We start from the raw sequence: 27,617 nt of genomic DNA, 5'->3' as shown, positions 1-27,617 counted from the left end.
GTAACCACGGTCCGTGTTTTTGTTTGTGATGGGAGTACGAATCGGAACCAAATAGAATGGGCATGTGGCAGGAAAAACTAGCATGGATATGGTGCGGGTAATCATGAGGGCACACATGGTATTTGCATTACGTAATGATGTCTGCTGGGCTAGTGATTATTTAAGAAACTCAAGATAAAACAACAGGGGGGATAATTGATAATACCTCATGAATAAAGCTTATCAGCTCAATTTACACTTTGGTCGAACGTGAGGCTCGACCTAATTACACTTTATGCATAAACTATACTTACGCAAGCTAAATTGTTTAGCTATGAACCGAGAAGCATGCCAACGATTCGGTGGCAGGGGAGCGGGGGAAGACTTTCCAATCCGACCTCCTGTGCTCGCCGAGCTGGAGTCCTGACAGCGACTTCTTGTTCCAGCAACCAATACGGACCGGATCTGGATGGCTTCGCTCTGCTTTCTCACAAGCTAAGCTGCACATACATCGCCGCCCGCCCGCAACCTCCCGCTCTTCCTCCTCGGCATATAAACACTCGCGCTGTCCCCTAGTTGCGTCTCCTCCATACCGATCTCGGGAGACACTCCCCGAGACCCCGACTCCCACAAGTCCACCGCCTTCGCTCCATCGTTACCACTCAACACAATTGTCAATGGATCTACGGAGCAATGGCCGCCTCCTTCCCCTCTTCCTTCTCCTGCTGGCCGACTTCACGGCCGTGCAGGGGCAGCAGCAGTATGGACAGGCGAATTACTCCACCAACTTCACCCCGTCCATGGCCATCGTCATCGTCGTGCTCATCGCGGCCTTCTTCTTCCTCGGCTTCTTCTCCATCTACGTCCGCCACTGCTACGGCGACGGCTCGAGCGGCTCCTCCGCGAGCCCGGCTCCCAACGGCGCCGCCGCGCGCTCGCGGCGCCAGCGCGGGCTCGACGCGGCGGTGCTCGAGACCTTCCCCACCATGGCGTACGCCGACGTGAAGGCGCACAAGGCCGGCAAGGGCGCGCTCGAGTGCGCGGTGTGCCTCAGCGAGTTCGACGACGACGAGACGCTGCGCCTGCTGCCCAAGTGCTCCCACGTCTTCCACCCGGACTGCATCGACACCTGGCTCGCCTCGCACGTCACCTGCCCCGTCTGCCGCGCCAACCTCGTCCCGGACCCCAACGCCCCTGCCGACGACGCGCCCGCGGAGCTGCCGGCTCCTCCTCCCGCGCAAGAGCTGCCGTCGCCCACGTCCGCGCCGGCTGCCGCGGCGGTGGTCATTGACGTGGAGGAGACGGAGGAGCAGAGGATCATCAGGGAGGAGGCCGATGAGCTGATGCGCATCGGCAGCGTCAAGCGCGCGCTGCGCTCCAAGTCCGGCCGCGCGCCCGCGCCGTTCCCGCGCTCGCACTCGACGGGGCACTCGCTCGCGGCGCCCGCCACCGGCGCCGCCGCCGAGAGGTTCACGCTGCGGCTGCCCGACCACGTGCTCCGGGACCTCGCCGCGGCGGGGAAGCTGCAGCGCACCAGGAGCCTCGTCGCGTTCCGCGCCAGCCGCGGGGGCAGCACGCGCCGCGGCGCCGGCGCCAGCGTCAGGACCGGCGAAGGCAGCAGCCGCGGCGGCGCGAGGAGCATCCGGCTGGGCCAGTCCGGGCGGTGGCCGTCGTTCCTGGTGCGGACGTTCTCCGCGCGGCTCCCCGCGTGGGGGTCGCGGTCGACGCGGAGGGGCGCCGAGGCCGACGGGTCCAGCAAGGGCGGTCGGGCGGCCGGCGCCGCCGTCGCGGGCGCGAAGTCTGTGGAATGCGACGACCAGGCGTGCGCGGCTGGGCAACGTGTTTGACGCGGCTTGCTCTGTCGTGGTCAATCGGTGGCTGCTAGGAAACTCTCGGCGCTTTCGTCGCCGTCGTGGTGGTAGAAACAATTTTTTGGCAGTTGAATTTTGGACGGAAAGAGCTTGGTCGCTCCTTCTGGACGCGTGTTGTATTCATTTTTTTTTTACTACACAAAAATCTTGTACATAAAATGGTACTTAAAATATAATGGAGCGGAGAAAACCTTTGTGTCCTGTACAAACGGAATCACCTTCTTTCAAACTTATCCATACTTCCTCTAAAATTCATGTATAGATGTATGTGCCATCATTACCTTGGTTGGTCCACTTGATCAAAGAACATGGGAATCATGTGACAGAGACGAAGAGGCGCCAAACATGGTCTCAAACCAACCACGCATGCTTCTCTAGAAAGTTCCTTCGGTGCACGGCCGCCTAATGTCAGTCAGCACCAGCATGCTCAACAGAAGCTGCTGGCTGATGAGAAAATGCACGCACTCTAGAAACGCAACGCGTCGATGCGTCAGGCCGTGCATCATCATCAGACACGACTTAACGGTGGCGCAACATGTCGTCAGGGCTATGCTGTTCAGAATGTTCGATTCGATGTGTCCATGGTTTGATGCGCTGATTTGATTTCCATCCTGTGAACAGGAAACTGACACGTTCGGGCAGCTGTGATCGTTGGTCTGTGCCCGGCTCTTCAGGTGATTCTGACGTTTTTCCTGAGGAGACAGGAAAGGAAACCTCGACTGTAGGTAGGGATGCAGGCAGAAGGAACCGTTGAGAGATGCCAGGCTGAAGTTGAGAAAAGCACAGTAGTAGTTGCCCGCTGAGTGCAGCGATGGGGAAGATATCTTCCTACCACGTCAGCTTTCATCCTCACCCTCATCCCACTCTCACCCCACCCCTCCAATGTACAAGCTATAGTGCCAGCTCTCACTTCTCTCTCCTCCACGTCAGCTTTTCTTTTCCAGATTTAATTATTTCACTCTCTTTTGTTCGCGTACGCAAAATAATTTAATAAACTAATTTTATTCAACTAAACAAATTACCGATTACATCATAATTTAAAAGGGAAATTACATCGCAATTAAAAATAGCAAAAATACATATGGGTATGAATCATATGGAGATGGAGCGTATGGAGGTGGAGCGTACGAAGGTGGTGGGTACGGACCTTCAGTCCCGCTCCTTGTGCCTGGAGGTGGAGCATATGGACGTGGTGGGTATGAGTACGGACCGTACGGGTAATGATATGACGGTGGAGGTGCCCCCGGAGCCGGAGGTGCAGCAGGGGGGAATAATGCCCGGGGTTGCGGCGAAGAATTGACATCGGAGCGGCCATGCATCGGAGAAGACTCGTCTTGGGGAGATGCTTATGACCCGTCGGACTGCAAGAGATCGGTGAAGGTATGGAAATCTGGAGACCAACCGGTCATGGTGGAAGAGATTTTGGATTGTAGAGGAGAGAAATGAGCTCAAATGGGGTGTGGAAGGGGTGAAAACCGGGTGGGGTATTTATAGGGGGGTTGGGGATAAAATTTGGAATTTTTTGCAATTTTTTTCGAATTTTTTGAGTTCAAACGGTCAAATAACGGCTAGTTCAACGGATAGTTCGCGTGGACCAATCGAAACGCGCCACGTCACTCCCGCTCCACCCCTCTCGCCCGCGTACGCCGACGCCAGCGCGCCGCCTCGCTCCCTCCCGCCTCCAGCCCCCTCGCGCCTGCCAATGCGAGCGAGAGCGGGGCGATAGCGCCCGCTCCCGCCCGGCGGGATCCATCCCGCCCTCTCTTTCCCACTCGACCGCCTCCCGCCCGCCTCCCGCCTGCGCCGCGCCGATAGGGGGGCGGTACCGCCCCCCATTGGCACCAGCCTAAAAGCTTGGAGATGACAGGTTATGAACCTCGCGAATCAACAAGCACCACGGTGACATCATCAATTTCAAAATTACCAGCCTAGTTTCCTGTAGAAATTCATAGAGGTAGGGTATGCACACCTGCTTTCTTAGAGATGACTGATACGTTTCTTTTTTTTAGGGAGAGTGGTGCATCTCTTAAATATGTGGTGCTAACTAAAAAAAGGCAGGCCCATTTGCATCTTTACTGAATTACTATGTTTAAAAAAACATGTGGTATGTACTTAGAGATAAGTTGAGTGTATATGAACATTTTTTTTAAAAAAAAGCAGCAGCGAATGCCTCTCTCTGTTCTCTGCACCTCTCTGTTTTCTCCTCTTATAACAGGCTCATTTGCCGAGTTCGGCCTACGGACAATCAGGCCGAACGTGGCCCAATATGATGCCCTAAGTACTGAGCCCATCACGCAACTGTTTTGATCTGAAACAACATGGCCCGTGCACCTTCAAAGCGAAAACGGCCCAGCATGCCGAAGTGCTACTAGGGTAGGAGGACGGCTGTAAATTGAAAGGCCTACAGGAGCACATTGCTGTTGCCTTTCCTAATAGTACTAGTACAGGGTGAGTTCTGATTAATCAACCGAAAAATGACTACCCTTCAGGATAATCATTAGTGCAAAGGATCGTGACGTCTGCTCCTGTGTCCTGTCGCATACCGGATTTAGCGTGATTGCCATGCCATATCCTCTGAAGAAGTTTCCCCGTCAGAGGGGAGCAGAGCACGTCAGTGTGCTGGCATCGACGCTCAACTACTGCACTCGAGTCGATCAGCACGTGCGAATGCGGCTGCTAACTCATGAATTTAAGCATAATTTTTTCTTTTTTATTTCTCTTATTAGTTAGGACTTGGGAATAAAGCGGGTGCTACTACTCAACCAAGTAGCGTACGAGCCACTCACTGGGGGAAAAAAAAGGAGCGTGTTACTGGTACATTTCGACAGCCCAGCTACAGGTTGCAAACTTACGCTTGTCCGGTAGCGTGATATACATATCTTAATTTTTTTAAATACATAAATACTTCATGTGACAAAACTGGGACAACATTTGTACGCAATATGACATGATGAGGTGTAAAGTAAGCCAGACTCAGCTGGTGCTGGGGAACTGATAATGACATGGCAGCCAAGTTTTTCTTTGGTAATGAAGACACGAATCTTGATCAAGTACATGTTACCTTTAGTACATTATGAGTTAGGTTAATCATTTAAAAAAATTATATACTGGACGCACCATAATTCTCTCTAATTCTAGATATAAGTACAGTTAGACTTGTGCACAAGGATCCCCCTATTTCAAATATTTGACAACGTTCATTTCTGGTCACAACGTCTTATCATGTGTTTATCCAAAAATTTTGTGCAAATATGGAAAATACTAGTCCTGCTTAAAGTATCTCTAATGATAAAACAAGTAATACCCGCAAAAAAGTTATAAAACAAGTAAAAAGATGGTACATGATAGTTTTTTAATAAGATAACTTGTCAAATGTCGTGCACAAAAGTTATCATCAATCAAACATTTAGGAACAGAATGACTGAAAAGTGAAAACTGCCGCGGCGACTGAATGTGAAAGCTGAAAGGAAACGATGTGTGGCGTGGTGGCGCGCATATCGATGAAGAGATAGAGATAGAGATAGCAACTTATTCATTTCTAGCTGACCCCACTGTAACCATCTAATAGGCGGCCTCGTGCAATGACACGTCGTTTTAAGATAGCTTAATAGACAATACAGACAACATGTACAATGTGTTATCTTTCTTATTATCTCATAGTAGTACGATCGTTCACCGGCTAGCAAATCTGCGTCGCGTCTCTCCGTAGCTTGATGGCTGATACTCAAAGACAAAGGTTTGGAGTTTGAACTGGTTCAGGCAACTACCCTACGTCCAATATAGATGGTATGGCTCATGTTCTCTATGTTCGAGTGCTGAGTGATTGCAACGGGACGCTTGCAAGTGAGTGTGAGCGTGTGAGTCGAAGGTGATAAGAGAGAGAAAGAAGATCTAGCTCCACTTATATAGCTCGGTGAGCTGACGACAATGCGAGAAGAAGGGGTGCCTTGCCCCTGGGGTTGACATCCTGGCGAGGAGTTCAGGAGCTCTGCACGTGTCCTATCCAGGGCCCTAGGTTAGTTGCGTTTTATTTTGTCCTGAAGCCAAATCTTGTCTGCCTGACACGCGGCGCCGCCTGTCATGACCTCAGTTGCGCCCACCATCCCTCTGACAGGACGTGGTGCATGCGTGCTCGTAGTACCGCCGCCCCGGTTTGCCGGGGCATGCTTCTTTATCTTGTTGGCGGGGTCAACTCTCCCGCCCGGAGGTTGGGAGGTCGGACCTTCCTTCCTCCGGTCCTAATAATGCACAGCGGGGCCCGCTAGCTCGACGCGCCTGCCTCACGCTGCATCTGATAGCGGAGGGTGACCGGTTACGGCCCGATCCGTCACTCAGACGGGGAAGGTGCAGGCGGCGTGAGCGCGAGTCCGTGGTGTTACGATGGCTTTGCTGAGCAGGGGTGCGCGAGAAGGACCTCCGGTCCTGTCCTGATTGTTAGACGAGGCGTGCGGACGCGCGTGCGTGTTACATCGGTTCGGCATATCTAATACCCCTGCGGCCTGTCCTCACCGCTCCCTCCCGAGGGGTCTGGGGTCGGGCTCGGCCGTTGGACCAGCGCTGGTTCCTGACCCCGCGCGGCTCGCCAAGGTCAGGATAGTGCCATGCGTCCAAGGATCGTCCGTTGGGTTTCTGAGTCATCGTCCTGCTGAGCTTACTGGCGCCGTACGCGCCGTCTGCTTAGCAGGCCGTCTCACGTGATTATGGTCGTTCGGTTCCGGCCTGGCCTGCGAGGGCAAAGAATTCTTTGATAACTGAACCTGATAATATCCCTTAATTTATGGAATAAAATAATAAAATATTATGAGTAGTATGATAATGATAACTCAATTAACCAAGCATGATTATCTGCAGAGTATCTCCGCCGTTATTGCGAAGAATGTGATTGCTTCGTTCCATCAGCTGAGCTGCTGGATGACCCAAGCGGTAGCTCGTTCCATCAGCTGAGCCCCCCGGCCCGGCTCCCTTTGCAGACCCGGTAAACTTTGTGCCCCTTCCCACGATATTTCAGGGAGGCTTCCAGGCACTTATCCCTATATCCTCTGAAGAAGTTGCTCCGTTAGAGAGCCATACAGCACATTAATTTGCTGACACCGATAGCCACCCAACTCTCAATGAGCCATCTCATGCGAATGCTCAGCTGGCCAACTCAACGATGCACTAATTTGTTTACTTGATTCTGTCTACCGTGTTTGTTTTGGTTGGAGTAGAGCAGGTGCCACGTAGCTAGCCGAGTAATACGTCAAGTGCAGCCACGTCACAGGTTTGGATATCAACCATGGACTAAATATAAGGTAAGTACCGAGACGAATCCATTAAGACTGATTAGCTTATTATTAGTATATATTTACTGTAGCACAATATTATCAAATCATGCACTAATTAGATTTAATGAATTCGTCTCGCGAATTAACCTCCATTTATACAATTGGTATAAATTGGTTTTGTAGTTAGTCTATATTTAATACTTCTAATTAGTATCAAACATCCGATATTGTATGGACTAAAATTTAGTCCGGAGTATCAAATACCGCATTTTAAATTTCAGAAGGATCCCACGTAATTACATCCAACTTTAATTAAAAACACGAGAATGGTAAAGAGTCCTGTTTACCGTGGAGGTCATACATACTCTGAGTCAGCGGACCTATCGAAAAATTTGATAACGTGAAATTTCTACTTAATTAATTTAGAATAAGAAATAAACTACATAACCACGTAACGTCCTAATTAATCAGCTCATCTAGAAAATAGGTGCTTCTAATTTACGGCCGGCCGATTATAACCGTTTGTACGACGTCTCTTTTTTAATAGAGCAAATCAGCACGCGAGCAGACAAACTAGATATGTGCATACATGTGAGGGATGGAGAGAAAAGAAAAAAGACGGATGATATCAGCACATACTTGCGTATGTAAGAAGAAGAAAGATAACGGATATACCTATGCATGTACACAATTTCAAACACAAAAAAGACCATACTTTCAAAATCGAGCGTCCAAATCAAAATCCGGTGACACGATTGCGCTCGTTTTAATTAGAGCTTTAAAACAAAATCCCACACCACTATATTTCAATAATACTTTTTTCGTGTGAGAAAATACCTTTTTGTGTATTATAATGTGCTTATGACTTTTGCAAAAATTGCTTATGGCTTTACAAGATGTTGCTTGACTCGCCTGAGTTCAATTAAGTGGATATTGATGTTGATAGTGAGAAGATAGATTGGATGTGATTAGAGAATGATGGCCAACAATTATGTTGGGGTAGGTGGATGTTTATTGCATGATAAGTGGTAGGTAACTTTAGCAAATTAATTGAGCATTTTTACTAGTTTATATTGGTATTTTTCTATTATATAAGTAATTTTTATATTTCTAAAAAATATTGTCGAAACATATGCAAGTGATGTCTTATGTTGAAGGTTTTTTCAAAAAAAAATATAGTTGTGCAATCAGAATTTGAATTTGATGGCTGGTTCAAGAACTATAACTTTTTAAGATTTGAAATTGATTGCACGTGCTGTTGTAACTTTTTAAGATTTGAAATTGATTGCACGTGCTGTTGTAGGAGATAAGAACATCCACTCCGGTGTAAACCAATCGATGTAAAACGTGCATATCAACAAATAAAATTACTACCGGCTGTAGTGAAATCATTACCCTAAAAATACTATCGAATACCCATTTACTTCCCTAGTCCTGATGTAAAAACAAAACAAAAATCAGGCTGATTCAAAGCATGTGATCCGGTTAACAATGTCACTACACACGAAGGAGCAAGGCTACTCATCACGTCGGCAGTGGACCGTGCAATCTTTCCTAGTTTCCTAGCTCCTTCGTTTGCCACTGGCACTACCCATCTATAAAACATTACAACATTCCGTGTATGTAGTTTGGTATGAATGCAACAGTAACCTTTGTATTGTCGAGCGTTGACCCCTCGAAAGGACAAACAATCTTCACTTGAAAGCAGGGGACGGGGACAAGTTGACTTTTCTTCGCTCATGGAGTATGACTGTATGAGAGAACCCTGCACTAGAATCTTCTCTGGCACCATCTGAAGAACCATATTGATCGAGTCAAACCAATCCGACGGCCTACATCACCCCTTGCTTGCCTCTTCTCCTAGCCCGCCCGCCCGCCCGCACGAGAAAGCCAAGGCAAAGCTTTCCTCCCAACCTCTTCGCCGTTCACACACTCCCCGCCTCCTCGATCGGCGCCCGCCATGGGTGGCCTCAAGCTCCGGCGGCTCGCGTCCAGCTTGCTCTCCCAGGGCCCCGCCTCCCCGGGCTCCGCAGCCGACGCGCACCAGGCGGTGGCCCGCGCGACGGCGCACCACCCTTCCACGGCCCCGCCGTCCGCGCACCACATGGACGCGCTCCTCGCCTTCGGCCGGGGCTCGCGCCTCTCCGCCGCGGCGCTCGCCGCGGCCTTCGTCGACCGCCTCCACGCCGCGGCGTCGGGGCAGGGGGACGCCGCCGTGGCGCTCAAGTGCCTCGTCGCGCTCCGGGTCCTCCTCGCGCGGGGCGCCTTCATCCTCCGCGACCAGCTCCTCGCCGCGCTGCTCCGGCACCCGGCGTCCGGGCGCAACCCGCTCGCGCTCGCGGCGTTCCCGCTGGGGCGCTCCTCCTTCGCCGCCGCGTCGTGGGTCCGGTTCTCCGCGCGCCTCCTCGAGCTCGTCCTCCTCCTCCCCGACGCCTCCGCCGACGCCGAGTACCTCGTCGCGCTCCCCAACCCGCACCTCACCGCGGAGCTCGCCGCCTTCGCGGCCGTCGCCGACGCCGTCCGCCAGGCCCCGCCGCCCCCGTCGTCGGGCCCGCAGCCCAATGCGCTCATCTGGGAGGCCGTCCGGCTCGCCGAGGAGGACCGCGTCGCGGCGGAGCGGAACATCGCCGCCCGGGTCAAGGAGATGGGCGAGCGCCTCGACACGCTGTCCCTGGCGGACGCGGTGGAGCTGGTGTGCGTGCTGCGGCGGGTGGAGGATCAGGGTTCGGCCCCGGCACCGGAGTGGAAGTGGGCGGGGCTGGACGAGGGCGTCGTGTGCGCGGCGCGGCGGGTCCGCGAGCGCGCGGAGGGGGTGGTGCTGCGGAGGACGGTGGAGGAGAGGCGCCTGGTGCGGAGGGACTCGGGTGGCAGCGCGTCCGCGCGCGTCCTCGTGCCGTCCCGCGCCGGCCGCGGCGGCGGCGGCGACGCCGTCCGGTTCGGATCCACACGGTGGGCTGGCACAGTTTCTGCATGGCGATAGCCAATGTGTAGGTTTGCTTAATTTTCCTCTACTTGGTGTATGTATCTTGTAGCTGTAGTGCTCTAAGCTCAGAATTTCTGAATTTGAAGTTTTGCCAAGTCTTTTGTTGTGCCGCGGTGTTTGTTTGATCGGAAATGCAATGGTGTAAATATCATGCGAAACACGATTGAATTAATGTGCTTGTTGATACAAGATGATTGCGCGACTAAAAGATCAGTTCGTTCTCGTTCGCTTGTGTTTCTTTGAAGGTGAAAGCTCTGCAAGACGGAACCATTATTAGAGGCTGAGGTGTCGATATCTTCCACTAGGCGCGCGTTGCAAGCCAGCAATTTAACATCCCGATCGATGCCCACCTGCCCGCCTTATCTAATTAAGATATGATCTTTATTAATTTAGTATCTGGTGGCCTCCGCATATCGGCATATGCGTGACACTTTTGACTTTGCTGCGCAGCGCTGGTATAGTCGAGTGTCCACGTCGGTAGATGTTCAGGAATCATGAGCTTGTGCGCTTCGATTTTGTGACTAGTCTTCGTTGTAACCTCTACGGATCCGTTCTTGTATAGCTCACGCGACCTCGACGCCTGATTTTAAATTTAGAAGCATGTGCAAGTCGCACGTTTTTGCAGATCTCTAGCGCAAATCGAACGTAGGAGTAGTATAGTTCAGAGACTTTCAGTGTATACCGTGGCATGATAGATCTGTACTTTACTCCTACCACTAATTAACCACTGAAACGACAACTTGTTTACATACTAAATACTTTCCTCGATGGATCACCAGCTTCCAATCGATCGATTATCCTCTCTCTCGTTGAACCACAGTGGTTGGGCGCTATGCCCGTACAGGCAACCATTGACTCTGAAAGGGAGACAGGATCAAGCCTTAAGCAAGCAGCAACCGGCCAACCACAAGCTTCGGAGAATAAGAATAATCAGTAAACGGAGCATGAGCTCACGGATGAGTGCAACCTGGATGTGACGATTGACGAGGATTCTAGAGTGCAATCTAGAGTGCAACCGGCGAGTGGATCCCGGACTCTAGTCTGGTTGGCAAGCTTAGAGCTAGCAGCACAGATTTAAGTAATCTCGTATGGCTGGCTTTTAAAACCTTAATTTTTTTTAAAAAGTTTCCTTTCTCTCTTTTTAGCAAACGGGACCTTATTAGGTGTGACGTCGCGCGTGACGTGTTAAACGGCTCACCAGGACGAGGCAGGCTGCTATTGGGCCGAGGCTCCGAGCCACCTTCGACTAGCCTCAACGCAATCAGGCCCATCAGTTCCTTCCATGCGGGTAATTCTATATTTTTTCTGAAAGATCATCACGACCACGGTAATCAGACGTACGGGTACGACTGTACGACTCGGAGACTTTCAGAGACGGATTTAACGTTCATACCGAGATGCCGCCAGTTACACAGAACATAGCAGGGATCTATGCACAATCGGAAGCCAGACATCACCAGCGATAGCCTCTACTTCAAATCATATTTTTCTGACTAGTAGCTATTCCAACTTTTGAGGACTCTATGTTTGATTCACGACTCCAGCAGTAGCCTTTACTTTATAATTTCTATTTTTATATGACACATGGGACTTGTGGGATCTGCGCGTGAGGGAGTCAATTCTTTTTTTTTCTTATTTTTATTCCATCACCCACCTTCTCTCTCGCACTCTTCTCTGCCTCCCCCGTACTTCTCTCCCTCCCGTACTCTCTCTCCCTCCCCGTACTCAAATCTCTCTCCCGAGCTTGGGGCTTGGGCCACCCGCTCCAGCGGTGCTCAAATCTATCGCGAACGCCAGCGGTGCTCCGGCAAAGAGGTGATTGGGAGCATATTCGTTCATCGTTCATGGGGCGTTCCAGACCAATATGGCAGATCTGCGCGAAAGGTGATTGGGAGTGCTAGAGCAACGCGGTCTGCGTTTGGACGGGTGCAAGAAATATGGTCTTATTAGATTATAATTGTAATTTTGGTGATTGTGTGATAACATAGTTAGTTAATAGTATTAATGAGTTTGTGAGTTCAAGTTTAAATTTGTATGATTTCAAATTTGTATAATTTCTAGGTCTATGGATGGAGTTCAATCCATATACAAGATGATCCAAATCGGTGTTAAGATGTTCAAGTTACAGTCAAAATGCAGATGTACAAATGAGAGCCGAGATGATTTGAACAAGGTGCAGCATGAAAATACATGCCGTGGTTGAACTGACGGCATCAAATATGAACTGAGCGTCAGTTGAACTGGAGATCTGAAGAAGAAGTCAGTAGCACCGGTTTAACCGACGGATCATCGATTGAACGTGTCGGTGCATATGTCAAGTGCCATGCAGATCAAGTGAAGAAATACAGAGATACCGGTTAAACCAACGGTGCAAAAGAAGACGTCGGTGCTAGCGTGCTGCGGTTACTCAGTACGCAGGTTTTGGTTCCAGAAAGATTTCCAAGCAAAGTCTTCAGCACCGGTTGAACTGACGGTGCGTCGGTGCAATAACGCAAGCAAGTTTAGGCATGTTAGAGATACGTGCAACGGTTAGTATGCAGATTCAAAGTGTCCGGCTATGACCGGTTTAACCGACGCTTTAAGCTTTTTGGCAGAAAAACAAGTAACGGTTAGGGGTGGATCTCTTGCCTATATAAAACCTCACCTCGGGTCATTTGAAACTGCTGGAGTTCATGAGAAACTACCCATACTCTGAAGAAGTTCTCCAACCCACTCAAGAGCTCATTGATCACATTCTTAGGTTTAGCATAAGCTTTGAGAGTGTTAGTGTTAGAATTAGCTCTAGAGAGAATGAGAGAGTAAGGCGTTGCTGCCTTGTGTGCTGGTTCTTGAGTGAACCACAAAGTTGTATGTCGGTGTGCCGGCCCCTTGGAGTCTTGGTGGCTCGCCGGCAAGTCATCGACCCTCCAGCTTGGTGTGGAGCGGCGGCGACGGTTTTGTGCGGGGGACGTGTAGACCCCATCCTTCGTGGAAAAGCTCCTTAGTGGAAAGCGGCATGAAGGTGATTGGGGATTTGACGAGAGTCTTGGTGGCTAAGCCTTCGTGACGAGTCAAGAAGAGTCCCGAAAAAGACTTGGTGATCGGAAAATAATACTCTCAATGAGTGCTTTAACAACGTGGACTAGGTGGATTAGGGGTGGCTTTATGCTTACCTATACCACGGGATAAATTTTCATATCGAGAGTTTGGTTCCCTCGTCTTTCTTTTAAGTTCTGCATTTCTTATTGCAATCTTGTATGCTTTTACATTCTTAGTGTAGTATGTTGTTTGGATTGGCTATAGGTTGCAAAACTCTTTGGGATGAGGTTTTCACACTAGTTGAACCCTAGTTGCACATATTTTTAGCTTATATTTTGTGCTAAATAGTTTGAGTTATATGTTAAGATTTTAGAATTGCCTAATTCACCCCCTTCTTTTTTAAGCTACGAGCACCGATTCCTTTCAACGGCGTATGCATGACTCAAGCTCGGGGCAACGACAGGCATACCTGAGCTCGCTCTGGAGTGGCGGTGGCGAGCAATTCAGTAGCTCGGAGTGGCGGCGAGCAGGCTGCAGCTCGGGGCAGCAGCACGGGTGTCACAGGTCATCGGTCTGGCAGCAAGCACGCCGCATGGGGGCAGCAGCGTGGGCGCCACAGCTCGGGCCGGCGGCAAGCACGGCGCAGCTTGGGGGTGGCAGCGCGGGCGCCGCAGCTCGGGCCAGCGGCCAACGCGCCGCAGCCTGGGGCGGTGGCGCGGGCGCCACAGCTCGGACTGGTGGGCGGCAGCGGGGGTAGTGCAGCTCGGCAAGTGTGCAAAGCGAGAAAAGAAACAATAGAAATGAAAAAGTAGGGGTCTCCCTAGTCACGAGAAGAGGCTAGAGGGGTTGGACTCGAGTAGGGATCCTACTGGAGTTGATATTTTGATCCTCGATCCCTATACCAGAGTTGTTTCCCGTTCCAGTAAATACTGACAAGTCACCCGTTTCAGTCATGTCAGATAATATTTCCACGGGTCGTAGAAAAGAGAGAACATTCACGTTCGAACATAATCATCATGTACATCAACAGCTGTACCACAATTTAGAAGCTAAGAAGCATAACACCATCATTATCATCAACAGTTGTACCGGCATGTATAAACTAAGTAGCATAACATATGATGTACCAGGAGGACTAACAAATGATCCGGTAAAGCTGTTGATGATAATCTAGGCGCTGGGACAACTCTGAAATGATCTGAAGGGTCTTAGTTCTTTACGGCGTTTCCCTGAGATTCATAGAGGCCGATCAGGTTCACTTGGAGCTGCTCCATATCTGCATCCGGCTACTAGCTTTCAGTGCCTGCAAAACTGAACCTCTTAGGCAAGCCAGGAGTCGCAGGGAATCATCCCAAGGTTCTGAAATCATTTTGCGAAACGATTTGATAGATTGATGTTGCAGAAGAGAACCAAACCTCTGCATTCCAGTCGCACCGTAGGGTGATGTATGCAAGGATTAGAGTTTGCACCGCCGTGCCACCGATCATTCCAACCCAAATTCCCTGCAGAATTGACAACCTGAATAAGAGCGGAAAGCGTATACATAGCATGATACTATTCATCTATGCATTTTGAAGGCTCATACAAGGACCCCATAGTGGAAACCCCAAGCTAGTAGAAGCCCGAAAGGGACACCGATCAAGTAGTAGCTCCCGATGTTCACATAGGCAACCAGTGCTTGCCACCCTGAACCAACAGCAACTCCTGCAGATTCAGCAACCATGAATCATACGTAACTGTTTCCTTCTGGAAATTGACAGGGTCAGAACCTATTGAAGAAATTTTGCTCCACATCGTTTATCGGGTTTGGGGGAAAATACCAGAGAGCACAGGTTGGATTCCATTGAGGAGGATGGTGAGGGCCAGCAGGACGGAAATGCTGTCCACTGCTTTGATCACAGCCTCGCTTGCGGTGAACATTATCGCGAGCTTGTCATGGAGAATCAGTGCGAGTAAACTAATGAAGAGGCTGATTATAAAGGATGTCGCTGTCGATACGATTGTCGCAAATCTTGCACCTTTTCCATTGGATGCACCGAGCTCATTGGCTACCCTCACCCTTGTAAAGAATATGAGAGTCAACTTAATTCTTTTTGAAAGTTTGTTTAAGAGTAGATTCATGCCACTCGGTTGTTTACCCCGTGCCTGCTAAGAATCCCAGGTGAATCATCAGCTCCCATCCAGCCAAACTCATGCTGTTCAACGAGGATAACAAATAATTTTGTCAGATTTTTCATTAATTCTTATAGTTTTATCAATGACAGAGGTTTCATGGACAGAAAATAGTTGTGAGAGATGACGGGTCTACCAGATAGACAGTGCATCCACAGCTAATTCGGCGTTCTTCATGTACCCTGTGAGGAAAATCAATACCCGGTAGTACCAGTTCTCCAAGCTGCATGCAGTACAAGCAAACAATGCCACAGAAAACAGTCAATCTTGGCCTGCTCTATGTCATGTAACCGCGAACTGTAGAAAAATTATTAGAACAGATTCACGACCGAAGCTAATTTGTTCAAACTGATGCACATACCACAGCATGACACCGGAAGCCGCGGACAACTTGACGAAGTCCTTGAGGTCCACGAACGCCAACGCGGAGAACCCCCTCCACGTCTCCGGGCACCCACCGCCGACGACGTACGCGAGCTGCAGGCCCGTGATGAGAGACCAGGAAACGCTGATCGCCATGGCGGCACCCACGACCCCGAGCTGGAGGTACCGCACCAGCAGCCAGGTCGCCGCGACGTGCACCGGGAACCCCACGGCCGTGGTCGCCGCCGTGACCCAGTTCTTGAGCTGGGACTGCAGGAACTTGTTCACCGGCAGGAGGATGGCGGAGGTGAAGTGCAGCGGGAGCATGTACATGCTGGCCAGGCCCGCCTCACGCGACAGGTCGGCGGGCTGACCCAGCGCGACGAGCAGCTGCGCGCTGAAGATGTATGTCGGAGCAAGGAGCACGGCGAAGCCCAGGAGGATGAGCCACGAACGCTGCATGTAGATGCCGAGCATGTGGTACTGCTTCGCACCATAGGCTTGGCCGCACAACGTCTCAAGTGCACTTGCCATGCCAAACTGCGAAATTGTATACCAAATAATAGATGCTTTTAGAATTTCTTTTTTGCCTCAAGATTTGTTTGGAGGTTCGCTGATTGGTTCATTGTTTGATGATATATATAGGTATAATGGATAAATCTATTACTTATGTTTAAGAAAAAAATCATAATTTCCAAGTGACTGAAATTTTGTTGCGTCCAGCTATTTTCTTGAAAAATTTCGTCAACTCCATACAATTCAGAAATATTGCAGTTTTAAGGTATGGTTATAGTTTAAGGAAATTGAGATATAAGTAATTTTTCATTCATTTAAATATTTAAAAAATATTTTTATTTGTTGGCATATTTATTGAAAAAAATCCGACAAATTTTAATGTTCATGCCTAACGAAAATGTCGATAGCGAAATAAAATGTTCCATGTAGAGAAAAAGATGTTCTTAAAAATCAGAGGTATTATATATGCAGTGTTCAAGTCTAAAAAAAGTTTTATTAGGGAAATAAAATGGTCCAAGTAAAACACATAATAAAGTATTTCGATTTATTTCACTTTTAATCATATAAGGATAAAATCCAACGGTTAGAAAAGTGGCATATTTTACCCATGAAATATTTCAACAGATAAATAGATAGTCCCTTAATCTTTTTCAAAGATGAAAATACAATTACTTTTAAAACACATAAACTCTTATAGTACTTCTTACTTTGTGCAACTAATGCACTCTTAACTAAACGGATTTGATTTTAATTATTTGACTCACATGCATAAAAAATGGCCTAGTTATTTTATCCTTCAATAAAAGTTACTTTGATAATTGTAAATAACTTCAAAATATCCACTTTTCAAATACACATATATGTATAACTTTGTCTTGAAAAATAATTTCATGCTCATCAATTTACTAGATTTTAATTATATATTCTGATAGAAAATAGGGACCAAAGTATTTTAGACCAAAGGAATCCTATTTTATTTGCTGTGTCCCACATACTTGCTACTTAAGCCTCGTCGCGTTCCTGACTGTTGCCAGCAGGCCAACGGGTCACCAAACCGACAGCAGACTGCTCCCATTCCCATACTGGTAATAACTTCAAACTGTAATATGAAAGTATCAAGTTGATGGCAGATGGCAGTGAAACAAAAACTAGAGCTGGATGCATTCTGTCCCCAGAAGTCAATGCCATCGTGGGAGTGCACAGAAGGATCGGACGACGAGTACAGCCATGCCCATCTTGGTGACAACTCGCAACTTAAAAAGACCATGGCCTGTCGTCAGCGCCTGTGCTAGCTATTCCCGGTTTGGAGCTCGAAACGAACCACGCGAGAGCAGATAAGCATGAAGAAGGAGATGGAGATGCGGCGTACCAAGAAGCCGAAGTTGAGTCCGGAGATGACGGTGGTGGCGATGGAGAAGGCCGCGAGCTCGCGGTCGCCGAGGTGGCCGGCGAAGGCCTGGCTGATCACGTTCATGCTGTAGAGCGTCAGGCGCATGAACATGGCCGGGCCGACGACCTCCCACAGCTTCTTGGACTCCTCCCACACCTGCTGGGGCAGCCCTCCGCCCCTCTTCTTCTCCGGCAGCTCCGGGACGATGAGCGGGACGCCGCTCTGGTGGCTCTCCATGTTCCGGGGGACCGGGCGGGCAATCCGCTGGGGCTGGGCGCGGGCTAGCTAGCCACAGTGATGATATATTTGGTGGGAAGGGTGCGCGGCGAAGCATGGATGACTTGGAGCTAGCCCCATTTGTTTGCAGCGTGGCTGAAGCACGATGGGCAATAGCTTATTGGAACGTGATCGACACCACCTGTAGTATCTAATTCGTAGGTCATTTCTTGGTTTGCTCGACAGATCAAGGACGATGCCGACGTTACTAGTTGTTTTCTCTCCATTGTACGCTAAGTCGTCTCGACGAGCGAGCGGGCAGAGGGTCGCAGTTGCAGTCTTGCAGGCCAGATCCAAATGCCCAGTAGGAAGAGTAGCTTGTTGCCCAGCTGTGCCGGGCCGGCAAAATTTTCCAGCCTCTCGCCACGGGAGCCCACCCTGCATCCAAAAAACGAAGCCCGTATCCGACCGAGTCCGCGAGACGCACCAGGCCACCAACCAAGGTGATCGCCTTCTCGGCGTCCGGCCAGGCCAGGCGGGGCAGCCACTGCGCCGCCGGGACAGTCGCTCAGCTCAGCTCAATCCGCCGAACGGGTCTTGCCGGCCCCCGGCCGGTTCCACCCTCCATGGCTTTTGCGGCTTGGCTCTGAATCTCGGATCAGAATGGTCGCCACATCAGCAGTAACATCAACGGTGACGCAGCTCTCCGGCTGGTGGTTTGGAGAAGAAGCCGGCAAGCACACATGCCCCCACAGTCATAACAGTCGATGCATGCATAGCGGATGTTGTGGCTTGAATCGAAGCCAATGAGGTTGCTCAAAGCGGATGGTAGCCTTTTGTGACGATGTGCGGTAACCGAGAGTTAGGACAAGTAGCCGTGATCGAGGATGCCATATGCATGATACCTGTGGTCGACATAGCCTATTTTGTGTTAAAGTTGTTGAAGCACCGCACATGAAGCCGTCGGCGCAAGAGGGAGCACTGTGGAGGAGACGGGGTGACAGGATCGCGACTTTTAAACCTACCCACCCCGCTATTATTAAAAAGCTAAAATAATCCTCTAAATTTGCTCGTAAATAATCTTTGACATTAAAAAGTTGAAAGGTAAGTAACATAGAGTAAACCACTAAATTTTTATTTAAATTACCCATATCTAGAATCATGAAAGACAATCTTTTTTTTTGCTAAGGTTATGAAAGACAATCTAAAGGTAACATTTTCAATTTGCATCCAAACTACTACATTTACTGCTGTTAAAAATAAACTAAAATAACCCAATAAATCTATAACAAATTTACCAAGTTTGCTATTTCTACAAAGACCATAGGTAACTCAAAATAACTCAAAATGAAAATACATATTTATGTGTGACCGTGCCAACCCAAAAAAAATCTTTAACAAATCACATACCAATACCAATAGAACTACTTAATAAATGCTCTTTCCTGAAATTCAAGATTATGTATTTCCTGAAACACATATTTTTATTGGTATTGGTTTAGGTCTACATTGAAATTCAGTGGGGACGGCCCCAAACTCACTCCCGTGCAGACCCGTCCTCGATCGCTGCCGCGTGGACAAAATAAGAATCCAACGACCAACGAAAAAGGCTTGGACATTCGGCTCTCCATGCGTGCGGCTTGGGCTGTTGCCTCGGTCGGGCTCCGTTGCCCGCCGCTGCCATGTGTCGTAGTTGCCCCGCTCGGTGGTGCCCTCCTCGACATTCCTCGTCCTCTGCTGTCGTCGCCTCCATTGTTCTCTGATTTTCGTCATGACAGCTCATGCAACAAAATTAGATAAATGTACATTCATCACAGGCTTCATGTCCACATCACTTGGCATATATATATGATTCGCTTATAGTCTGAAGGGAAGAAATAAATTTGAAGCAAATCAGAAAAATCAAAGAATAATTGAACTTTAGGCGGATGAGAGGGACGATGGCGGACAAGGCCCCACGTTTGAGGCAGATGGCCTCGCAGGCTCCCAGAATGAGGAAACTACGCCAGCGGACGGCAGCGGAGGGTGGAGACAGCGTCGATGGCGGACGACGGAGGATGCGGCGGTGGATGACGAAGGTGACAAGAAGGGTGCGTTTCGCTGCAGCGTCAATCTCGTCTAGGAGCCGAGCCTCACGTTGGGCTGTTGGAGAGAGCCGAGCTGACAGCCTTTCTCGGCCAGATGAGCGATCGCTCGGGCGCCGTCGGATCACTGGAGTTACCACGCGGCAGCAATGGAGGATGGATCCGCACGGGAGGGAGTTTGAGGCCCGTCCCTACTGAATTTCCTTCCTATTTTTATGTTCCCATAGTTCCTAGAAATCTTGTAGCAACTGGCGCACTACTTAGAGTGTGTTTGGTTGGGCTTTTCAATCTGCTTTTACTTTTGCAAAAATAAAAAGCCAAACCAAAGAGGTTAAAACTACCAAGGTGCTTTTGCCCAAAAGCAGCTTTCATCGTAGTACAAATGCAAAAGCACATCTCCCCCTACTTTCAGTGGCTTTTGGGTAAAAAATTACCCAACTGCCACTGGTTACGAGAAATGGTTCGGTCTATCCCACCCCGCCTCCCGCCTCCCGTGCCCATCCCGCCCTATCTCACCCCCGCCTCCCGTCCCTATCCCGCCTGCCGCCCCGCCCTGCCCCGGCCCAGCGCCGCGCCGCCCCCGCCCGCCCCGGCACCGCCCCGCCCCGTCCGTCGTCGCCACGTGAGTATTTCACATAAATCCTTACTTAAGAGTTTTCTAGTATTTTTATGACCAATCTTATCGGTTGTGTGGCTTGAAATTAAAAGTTTAGGTATGACATCATATTTGAACAAGCATTTGAGCAAGTATAATTTATCTGTATCAATTCCAACTTAATCATGCTGCATGCAAATTGATTGGAAAATTTTTGTTTGGCTCAAGAATGGGTGACAAGGCAGAATTGGAAAATTTTTGTTTGGCTCAAGAATGGGTGACAAGGCAGATTAGGGTATCAGGGGTATATAGATAGTCCCACGAACCTTCAAAGGTATTACAGGTATTTCACCCACGGCACACAGTTTTTCACAGTTCACAGCTGCTCTAACCAAATGGTCTTCTGTTTTTCCCACAACAGCTTTTTCACAGCAGCTTTTCACAGCTCACAGCTCACAGCAGCTTTTTTTTTTTTTACTACGGTCTAACCATACACACCATTAATATATACGCTCTTTCCTGATACGAATGAAAGATGAATCTCATTTGTGCCTGCTCCACCTCCGCATTCTGCTACTAGCTTTCAGTGCCTGCAAAAATGAACTAATTAACACCATCTCGAGATTTTTCAACCATGTTCTTCGCCCGAAAAGGATCTGATGATTGATGTTAATTAAGAAGGAAAACCGAACCTCATCATTCCAATCACATTGTAGAACGATACATGCTAGAATCAGAGTCTGCACCATTGTGCCAACGATCATTCCAACCCAAATTCCCTACAAAACATTTCAAGCTAAGTTAGTGCATGCAGAATGCATATGAATACAATGCTGTTCAGCAATGCACTATGAAGATTCATACTTGGACCCCATGGTGGAAGCCCCATCCTAGCAGAAAACCAAAAGGAACACCAATCAAGTAGTAGCTCCCAATGTTTACATAAGCAACTAGCGCTTGCCACCCTGAACCAACAGCGACTCCTGAAAATATAACAGTCAAGAAATCAAGGCGTTTTCTTCAGGAAAAATGTTGACAGGAGGATGGCCTAGCGAAGAAATTGACCACCATATATACTGCTCTACAAGCCTACACCATTTGTGGAATTTTGAAAGTCCGGTTTACCAGATAGCACAGGTTGGATTCCATTGAGGAGGATGGTGAGGGCTAGCAGGATGGAAATGCTGTCCACTGCACGGATGACGGCTTCACTTGACGAGAAGACCATCGCGAGTTTGTCGTGGAAAATCAGTACCAACGAACTAATGAAGAGGCTGATCAGAAAGGATGTCGTCATGGACACGATTGTTGCGAACTTTGCGCCTAGTCCGTTGGCCGCACCCAGCTCATTAGCTACCCTCACCCTTGAAAACATTTGGGGGGGGGGGGGAGTTAAATCATATCATATCTTTCTGAATACTGTGGTGTTTAAGAGCAGACAGCTGCAGCACTCAGCAGGGTTGTGTCGTTAGGTTGCTTACCCAGTGCCTGCTAAGAATCCCAAATGAATCATCATCTCCCATCCAGCATAACTTATACTATTTCAGAAGAGATACAGAAAAGAAAGGGGAATAACACATCTTCGTCAGATTTTTGTATCCCTGATTAGTTTATCGACCAATGTGAGATGTTTTCAAGGGAAATATTGTACTCAAGATATGGTGATCCTACCAGATAGACAGCGCATCCACAGCCAGTTCGGCGTTCTTCACGTAGCCCGTCAGGAAAACCAATATCCGGTAGTACCAATTCTCCAAGCTGCAGAACAGAGCAAGATGTCGAGAAGTATCGTTGTGCAAATAACTGATCTGTTTTGTAGTTATTAGATCACTCTGGATCACCCTTGCCCCTTGACGCAAATAAGCTAAGGAAAACATGCACATCATCCACGAATGGCACGTACCAGAGCATAACACCAGACGCCGCGGACAACTTGACGAAGTCCTTCAAGTCCACGAACGCCGACGCCGAGAATCCCCTCCACGTCTCCGGGCATCCGCCGCCGAAGGCATACGAGAGCAGCCCCGCCGTGGCGAGCCCCCAGGACACGGCGAGCGCAGTCGCGGCTCCGAAGACCCCGAGCCGGAAGTGGCGCACCAGCAACCAGGTCGCCGCGACGTGCACGGGGAACACCGCGGCCGTGGTCACCGCGGCGACCCAGTTCTTACGCTGGCACTGCAGGAACTTGTTTAGCGGCAGGATGATGGCGTAGACGAAGTGCAGCGGGAGCAGGTACAGGGCGACCGACCCCGCCTGGCGCGACAGCTCGGCGGGCTGGCCCAGCGCGGCGAGCAGCGGCCCGCTGAAGATGTACGTCGGAGTGAGGAGCACGGCGACGCCGAGGAGGACGAGCCACGAGCGCTGCAGGTAGATGCCCATCATGTGGTACTGCCTGGCACCGTAGGCTTGGCCGCAGAGCGTCTCCATTGCGCTCGCCATACCAACCTGCGAAATTGCAGACACGCGTCTCGGCATTTGTAAATACGAGGATCCTAGAAAGAATCTAAACACCTTCCCGTAAATACACAATTGCAGAAACGTGTGATGCAACAAATTTACTCTGAGCTTAACTCAAGTAACCTTACTGATTTGGCTTACTGCAACAGAATCCTAAAGAAAGAAACTATCCGAACTCATCCACGATGGTAACGAGCCGGCAGCCCCATTTCCTTTTGTTTCCCAATTTGTACCCCGTTTGTAGAGGCAAAAAAAAAACCCAAATTGGACGACAGAGAACAGCACTTACAAAGAAGCCAAAGCTGAGGCCGGAAATGACGGTGGCGGCGATGGAGAAGGCGGCGAGCTCGAGGTCACCGATATGGCCGGCAAAGGCCTGGCTGACCACGGTCATGCCGTAGAACGTCAGCCTCGTGAACGCGGCCGGGCCGGCGACCACCCACAGCTTCTTGGATTCCACCCATACGTCCTTGGCCAGTCCGGGGATCCTGCCTCCTCCCCTCTGCTCCGGCAGCTCGGAGATGAGCGGGACGTCGCTCTGGCTCTCCATGCTTCACAAGCAATACTAGCCGCTCGTTTTATGTCTGGCTGAATCACGCTGGGCAATATGTTAATGGGATGCGACTTTAAGCTAAGATTATCTACTACATTTAGTTGTATTATAATTCGTCTATCACTTTTTGTGTCCTTGCGCTTGACTTGATAAATGGATCCGACACATTTTAGTTTCCCCACATCCGCTGTGCTTGATCCTGATTGATGTAGGAAGCCGACAAATTCTTTCGCTTTAGATGGGAGTGGTCTCCACTCTCCAGAATGAGCGGATGTTCGGTTGGTATTGGACCGGATCCAAGATGTGGCAGCTTGTTATGGAACGGTATTGAAGAAGGATTGAGATAGTGGGGACTGAAGAAGGAAGAAGACGTAGTTACAAAGCAGAGCAGAGAATTGGATTGGACTCAACTGATTATCTGTTCATACATGATTTTCTCCCTATCTCTTTGTATGAGGGACCATCCGAAATAAACAGCAGAGATAGACCGATGTAATAGAACCGTGGCTACATCTCATCACAAACCACATCGAATCCGCCTAGAAATGAAAGATATAAAGCACACCCAATTGATGCCATTAGTACTCTATCCTTGCTGCATTCAACCAAACACCATCTCATTCTATCCCCTAATCCCCTTGCATCTCCTTAACCTGTCCTGGCTCATCATGGCCTCACAAAGCAACCAACTCTAACTCACACACCCAACCAAAATCACACCTGAAGTGGACTGATAGACATACTACTTAAAACATTACATATTTGTGATCATAGAGACAGAGATATAAACCACAACGAATTGGTGCCGTTAGTTCCCTATCGTGATATATATAAAGGCTCCTGCTAGCTCACTTGGTGCTACTCCATTGCCGCACTCTGTTACCAGCTTTCAGCGCCTGCAAAACTGAAAAACCTTAGCACATGTGGCAACACAAAAGGAAAAGTGATAAAAAGCCACCATAATGAGTCATCCCAAGATCACCCATATTATGAAAAATGATTTGATGGCTCAAATGTTAGCTGATAGAACTGAACCTCTTCGTTCCAATCACATCGAAGGGTGATAAATGCCAGGATTAGAGTCTGCATCATTGTGCCGCCGATCATTCCAGCCCATATTCCCTGCAGAAACGGGCAAGTAAATAAGCATAGACCACAAATAAACACCCTGCTGTCCGATCAGCGATGTTTTTCTTTACTGCAAAGCCGTACAGGAACCCCGTAGTTGAAACCCCATCCTAGCAGAACACCAAGAGGAACGCCGATCAAGTAGTAACTTCCGATGTTAACGTAAGCAACCAGTCCTTGCCACCCTGATCCAATAGCTACTCCTGGAAACGTAACACTCGAGAAAGTTATGATTACCTCGGAAGGAGACTAGCAAGAGAAAATCAAACACAGTGAAGAAATAATTGGTCTCCAGTTCTCCATCCTGCAACCATGCCACCATGTGTTGCGTTCTGGGGAACGTACCGGAGAGCACAGGTTGGATCCCGTTGAGGAGGATGGTGAGCGCGAGCAGAACGGATATGTCATCGACCGCGTCGATCACGGCCTGGCTTGACGAGAAGATTATCGCGAGCTTGTCGTGGAAAATCAGGGCGAGCAAACTAACGAAGAGGCTGATCAGGAAGGACGTAGTCGTCGACACGATCGTGGCAAACTTCGCACCTTGTCCATTGGCCGCGCCGAGCTCATTAGCTACCCTCACCCTTGCGAACAGTAAGAGGGAAATTGTCAATTTCTACAGCAGTAATTTTGTGGATCATCATATGATTTCAGTTATGTTATTCAGTTGCTTACCCAGTGCCTGCTAAAAATCCCATATGGATCATCATCTCCCATGCAGTCAAACTCATACTGTCCAAGCGAAGGGGGAAAAAAGGGAATGGTTAGACTTGCTTTCTGAGATTCATTCTACCTTAACTATGCTGTCAACTAATGTGAGATTTATCGGTGAAAAATTTTGCAGAGAGATTGTCAGTCTACCAGATAGACAGTGCATCCACAGATAGCTCGGCGTTCTTCATGAAACCCGTGAGGAAAACCAATATCCGGTAGTACCAATTCTCCAAGCTGTACAAGAGAAGTAAGCAATATAAAAAGATACGATATAATGTTGTCATAAATTGAGAACTGAGACACGCAATGCGCTGGTACATACCACACCATGACACCCGAGGACGCGGACAAGGTGACGAACTCCTTCAAGCCCACGAACGCCGACGTCGAGAACCCGCTCCACGTGTCCGGGCACCCGCCGCCGAGCGCGTAGGTGAGCAGCAGCGCCGCCAAGGCCACCCAGGACAGGTTGAACGCCACGGCCACGCCGGAGATCCCGAGCCCGAGGCACCCCACCAGCAGCCACGTGGCGGCGACGTGCACGGCGAACACCGCCCCGGCGGCGGCCGCGGTGACCCAGTTCTTGCGCTGGCACTGCAGGAACGTCGTGACCGGCAGGAGGACGGCGTACATGAAGTGCGCCGGCAGGAAGCGCAGGGCGACGGAGCCCGCCTCGCGCGACAGCGCGGCGGGCTGGCCCAGCGCGGCGAGCAGCTGCCCGCTGAAGACGTACATCGGGGAGAGGAGGGCGGCGAAGGAGAGAAGGATGAGCCACGAGCGCTGCATGTAGATGCCCAGCATGTGGTACTGCTTCGCCCCGTAGGCCTGGCCGCAGAGCGTCTCCAGGGCGCTCGCCATGCCGAGCTGAGATGAGAGAGCACTGCAGTTAGCCTGCCATCACTTACTGTGGAATATTATGGATTGTAAAATACAAGGAAATTCTTGCGTTTTGAATCCTTATGATTTTATTGGAATTCAGTAGCCAAGATTTTTGAATCCTGCCTTTTCAATTTCCTAGTGGCTCCTGCATTTGTACAGACAAAAAATCGATCTTATTTACAAAAAAAACTGCTACAAATTATTCGCGCAACCCGTGGATGTGATATATTTCGAAGACTCGGGATAGCATACTCTGAATATAGAACAGTGAGTCAAAATGTCAAATGTATGAAATGGTCTCCCTTCTACGTCATTAAAAAATGTGACAGCATGCTTTCCGTCCCAGACTGAGAAGCCAACGCCTTCATTGGACACCGGAGCAGAGGTCAACGATGGATGGGTTTGGATCCAAGGCCGTACCACTAGAGAGAGAGAGACGGGAGCAGGAGGAGAGTAAGTAAGTATGTATGTATATATGTATGTATGTATGTATGTATGTACGTACGTACGTACGTACGTATGCACGCACGCACGCACGCACCAGCATGGCGAAGTTGAAGCCGTCGACCACGGTGTTGGCCATGGCGAAGGCGGCGAGGTCGAGGTCGCCGAGGTGGCCGGCGAAGGACTGGCTGACGATGTTCATGGAGGAGAAAACCAGGTTCACGAACACCGCCGGGCCAACGACCTCCCCCAGCTTCTTGGACTCCTCCCACACCTCCCGCGCCAGGCGCCGTCCTCCGCCTCTCTTCTCCGGCGGCGGGAGCCTCGGGAGCAGCGGGGCCGCGCTCTGATCCTCCATGCCCGGCGACGGCGAGGAAGCCGCTCGCAGTCGAAGCAGCGCCGCCCGGCTAGTGGCTTAATCGACACGTAGAGGTGAGACGCTGCATATATGGTGGAGGGGGAGGACGGGCCGGAGCCATCTGTGTATATATTGCTGGCAATAATATGTTATTAGGGGCGGGGATATGACGAGGAAATCCCCAGATTTTACTCCACGCCGAGCAATTTATCCCCCCCGATCGATCGATCGATCAGGTTCGTGGTGGGCGCCTGCAGCGCGTTGAGCCACACATGTCGCTGGCATGCTCGGCGCCGCTACCGGGATTCGGCTGGGCCTCCTCGCGTACGAGGACCACGCGTGCCACTGTGCCAGCAGCGGCGAGCCTCATCGTCTGGACCCGTGGAGGCGACCGAGCCCCGCCCCGCGACCGCGACACGCCGGGGCATTGCGATACTCGCGCCGGCGTATGTGCTGCTAGCCGCCAGCCAGTCCGGCCACGCCGCCCCTGGCACTCCCACGCACGGCCACGGCGCGCACTGGTCGTCGGCGCATCGTGCTCGCGGTCACGGACGCCGAATCTGCATGCTGATCCGGCTCCGCAGGCACCGGGTCAGCGGAGGTCAGGACTTTGTCGGTTGCCACTGTTCGTTC

General features: G+C 50.0%; 5 protein-coding genes across 10 annotated transcripts; 2 read left to right on the top strand and 3 right to left on the bottom strand.

The window, feature by feature from the left end:
- The first annotated feature begins 486 nt into the window (after positions 1 to 486).
- On the top strand, positions 487 to 2,059 carry LOC112883276 (E3 ubiquitin-protein ligase ATL6-like). Its single transcript, XM_025948558.1, has one exon. It carries the CDS (start codon positions 657 to 659, stop codon positions 1,824 to 1,826), a length of 1,170 nt encoding a protein of 389 aa, XP_025804343.1. The 5' UTR covers positions 487 to 656; the 3' UTR covers positions 1,827 to 2,059.
- A 6,913-nt stretch (positions 2,060 to 8,972) lies between these two features.
- LOC112879716 (putative clathrin assembly protein At4g40080) lies at positions 8,973 to 10,286 on the top strand. The gene has a single exon (XM_025944091.1). It carries the CDS (start codon positions 9,075 to 9,077, stop codon positions 10,092 to 10,094), a length of 1,020 nt encoding a protein of 339 aa, XP_025799876.1. The 5' UTR covers positions 8,973 to 9,074; the 3' UTR covers positions 10,095 to 10,286.
- A 3,784-nt stretch (positions 10,287 to 14,070) lies between these two features.
- LOC112879715 (protein DETOXIFICATION 27-like) lies at positions 14,071 to 17,861 on the bottom strand. Its single transcript, XM_025944090.1, has 8 exons — positions 17,536 to 17,861; positions 15,649 to 16,190; positions 15,424 to 15,510; positions 15,254 to 15,310; positions 14,936 to 15,174; positions 14,701 to 14,819; positions 14,531 to 14,617; positions 14,071 to 14,418 (listed from the first exon to the last, which is right to left on the bottom strand). Exons 1-8 carry the CDS (start codon positions 17,791 to 17,793, stop codon positions 14,371 to 14,373), a joined length of 1,437 nt encoding a protein of 478 aa, XP_025799875.1. The 5' UTR covers positions 17,794 to 17,861; the 3' UTR covers positions 14,071 to 14,370.
- Positions 17,862 to 20,741: 2,880 nt separating this feature from the next.
- On the bottom strand, positions 20,742 to 23,775 carry LOC112881424 (protein DETOXIFICATION 27-like). Of its 3 annotated transcripts, none has more exons than XM_025946097.1 (8): positions 23,198 to 23,574; positions 22,355 to 22,896; positions 22,123 to 22,209; positions 21,933 to 21,989; positions 21,577 to 21,815; positions 21,316 to 21,434; positions 21,144 to 21,230; positions 20,742 to 21,041 (listed from the first exon to the last, which is right to left on the bottom strand). In XM_025946097.1, exons 1-8 carry the CDS (start codon positions 23,456 to 23,458, stop codon positions 20,994 to 20,996), a joined length of 1,440 nt encoding a protein of 479 aa, XP_025801882.1. In that variant the 5' UTR covers positions 23,459 to 23,574; the 3' UTR covers positions 20,742 to 20,993. The 3 variants fall into 3 exon arrangements, with proteins under 3 accessions (XP_025801882.1, XP_025801883.1, XP_025801884.1); XM_025946098.1 differs by having other exon boundaries at positions 23,194 to 23,327; XM_025946099.1 differs by lacking the exons at positions 21,577 to 21,815; positions 21,933 to 21,989 and having other exon boundaries at positions 23,198 to 23,775.
- Positions 23,776 to 23,954: 179 nt separating this feature from the next.
- LOC112881423 (protein DETOXIFICATION 27-like) lies at positions 23,955 to 27,146 on the bottom strand. Of its 4 annotated transcripts, XM_025946096.1 has the most exons (9): positions 26,724 to 26,738; positions 26,603 to 26,604; positions 25,626 to 26,167; positions 25,451 to 25,537; positions 25,265 to 25,321; positions 24,935 to 25,173; positions 24,674 to 24,792; positions 24,497 to 24,583; positions 23,955 to 24,357 (listed from the first exon to the last, which is right to left on the bottom strand). In XM_025946096.1, the coding sequence occupies exons 3-9, from the start codon at positions 26,159 to 26,161 to the stop codon at positions 24,310 to 24,312; spliced, it is 1,173 nt and encodes a 390-aa protein (XP_025801881.1). In that variant the 5' UTR covers positions 26,162 to 26,167; positions 26,603 to 26,604; positions 26,724 to 26,738; the 3' UTR covers positions 23,955 to 24,309. The 4 variants fall into 4 exon arrangements, with proteins under 4 accessions (XP_025801881.1, XP_025801878.1, XP_025801877.1 ...); XM_025946093.1 differs by lacking the exon at positions 26,603 to 26,604 and having other exon boundaries at positions 24,661 to 24,792; positions 26,724 to 27,145; XM_025946092.1 differs by lacking the exon at positions 26,603 to 26,604 and having other exon boundaries at positions 26,724 to 27,143.
- Between the last annotated feature and the right edge of the window lie 471 nt (positions 27,147 to 27,617).

The sequence above is a fragment of the Panicum hallii genome, chromosome 2 (genome assembly GCF_002211085.1).
Source record: "Panicum hallii strain FIL2 chromosome 2, PHallii_v3.1, whole genome shotgun sequence".
In the NCBI taxonomy this organism is placed as follows: domain Eukaryota; kingdom Viridiplantae; phylum Streptophyta; class Magnoliopsida; order Poales; family Poaceae; genus Panicum; species Panicum hallii.
Note: the sequence above shows the minus strand (reverse complement) of the source record. Positions and strands in the feature narration are given on the sequence as shown.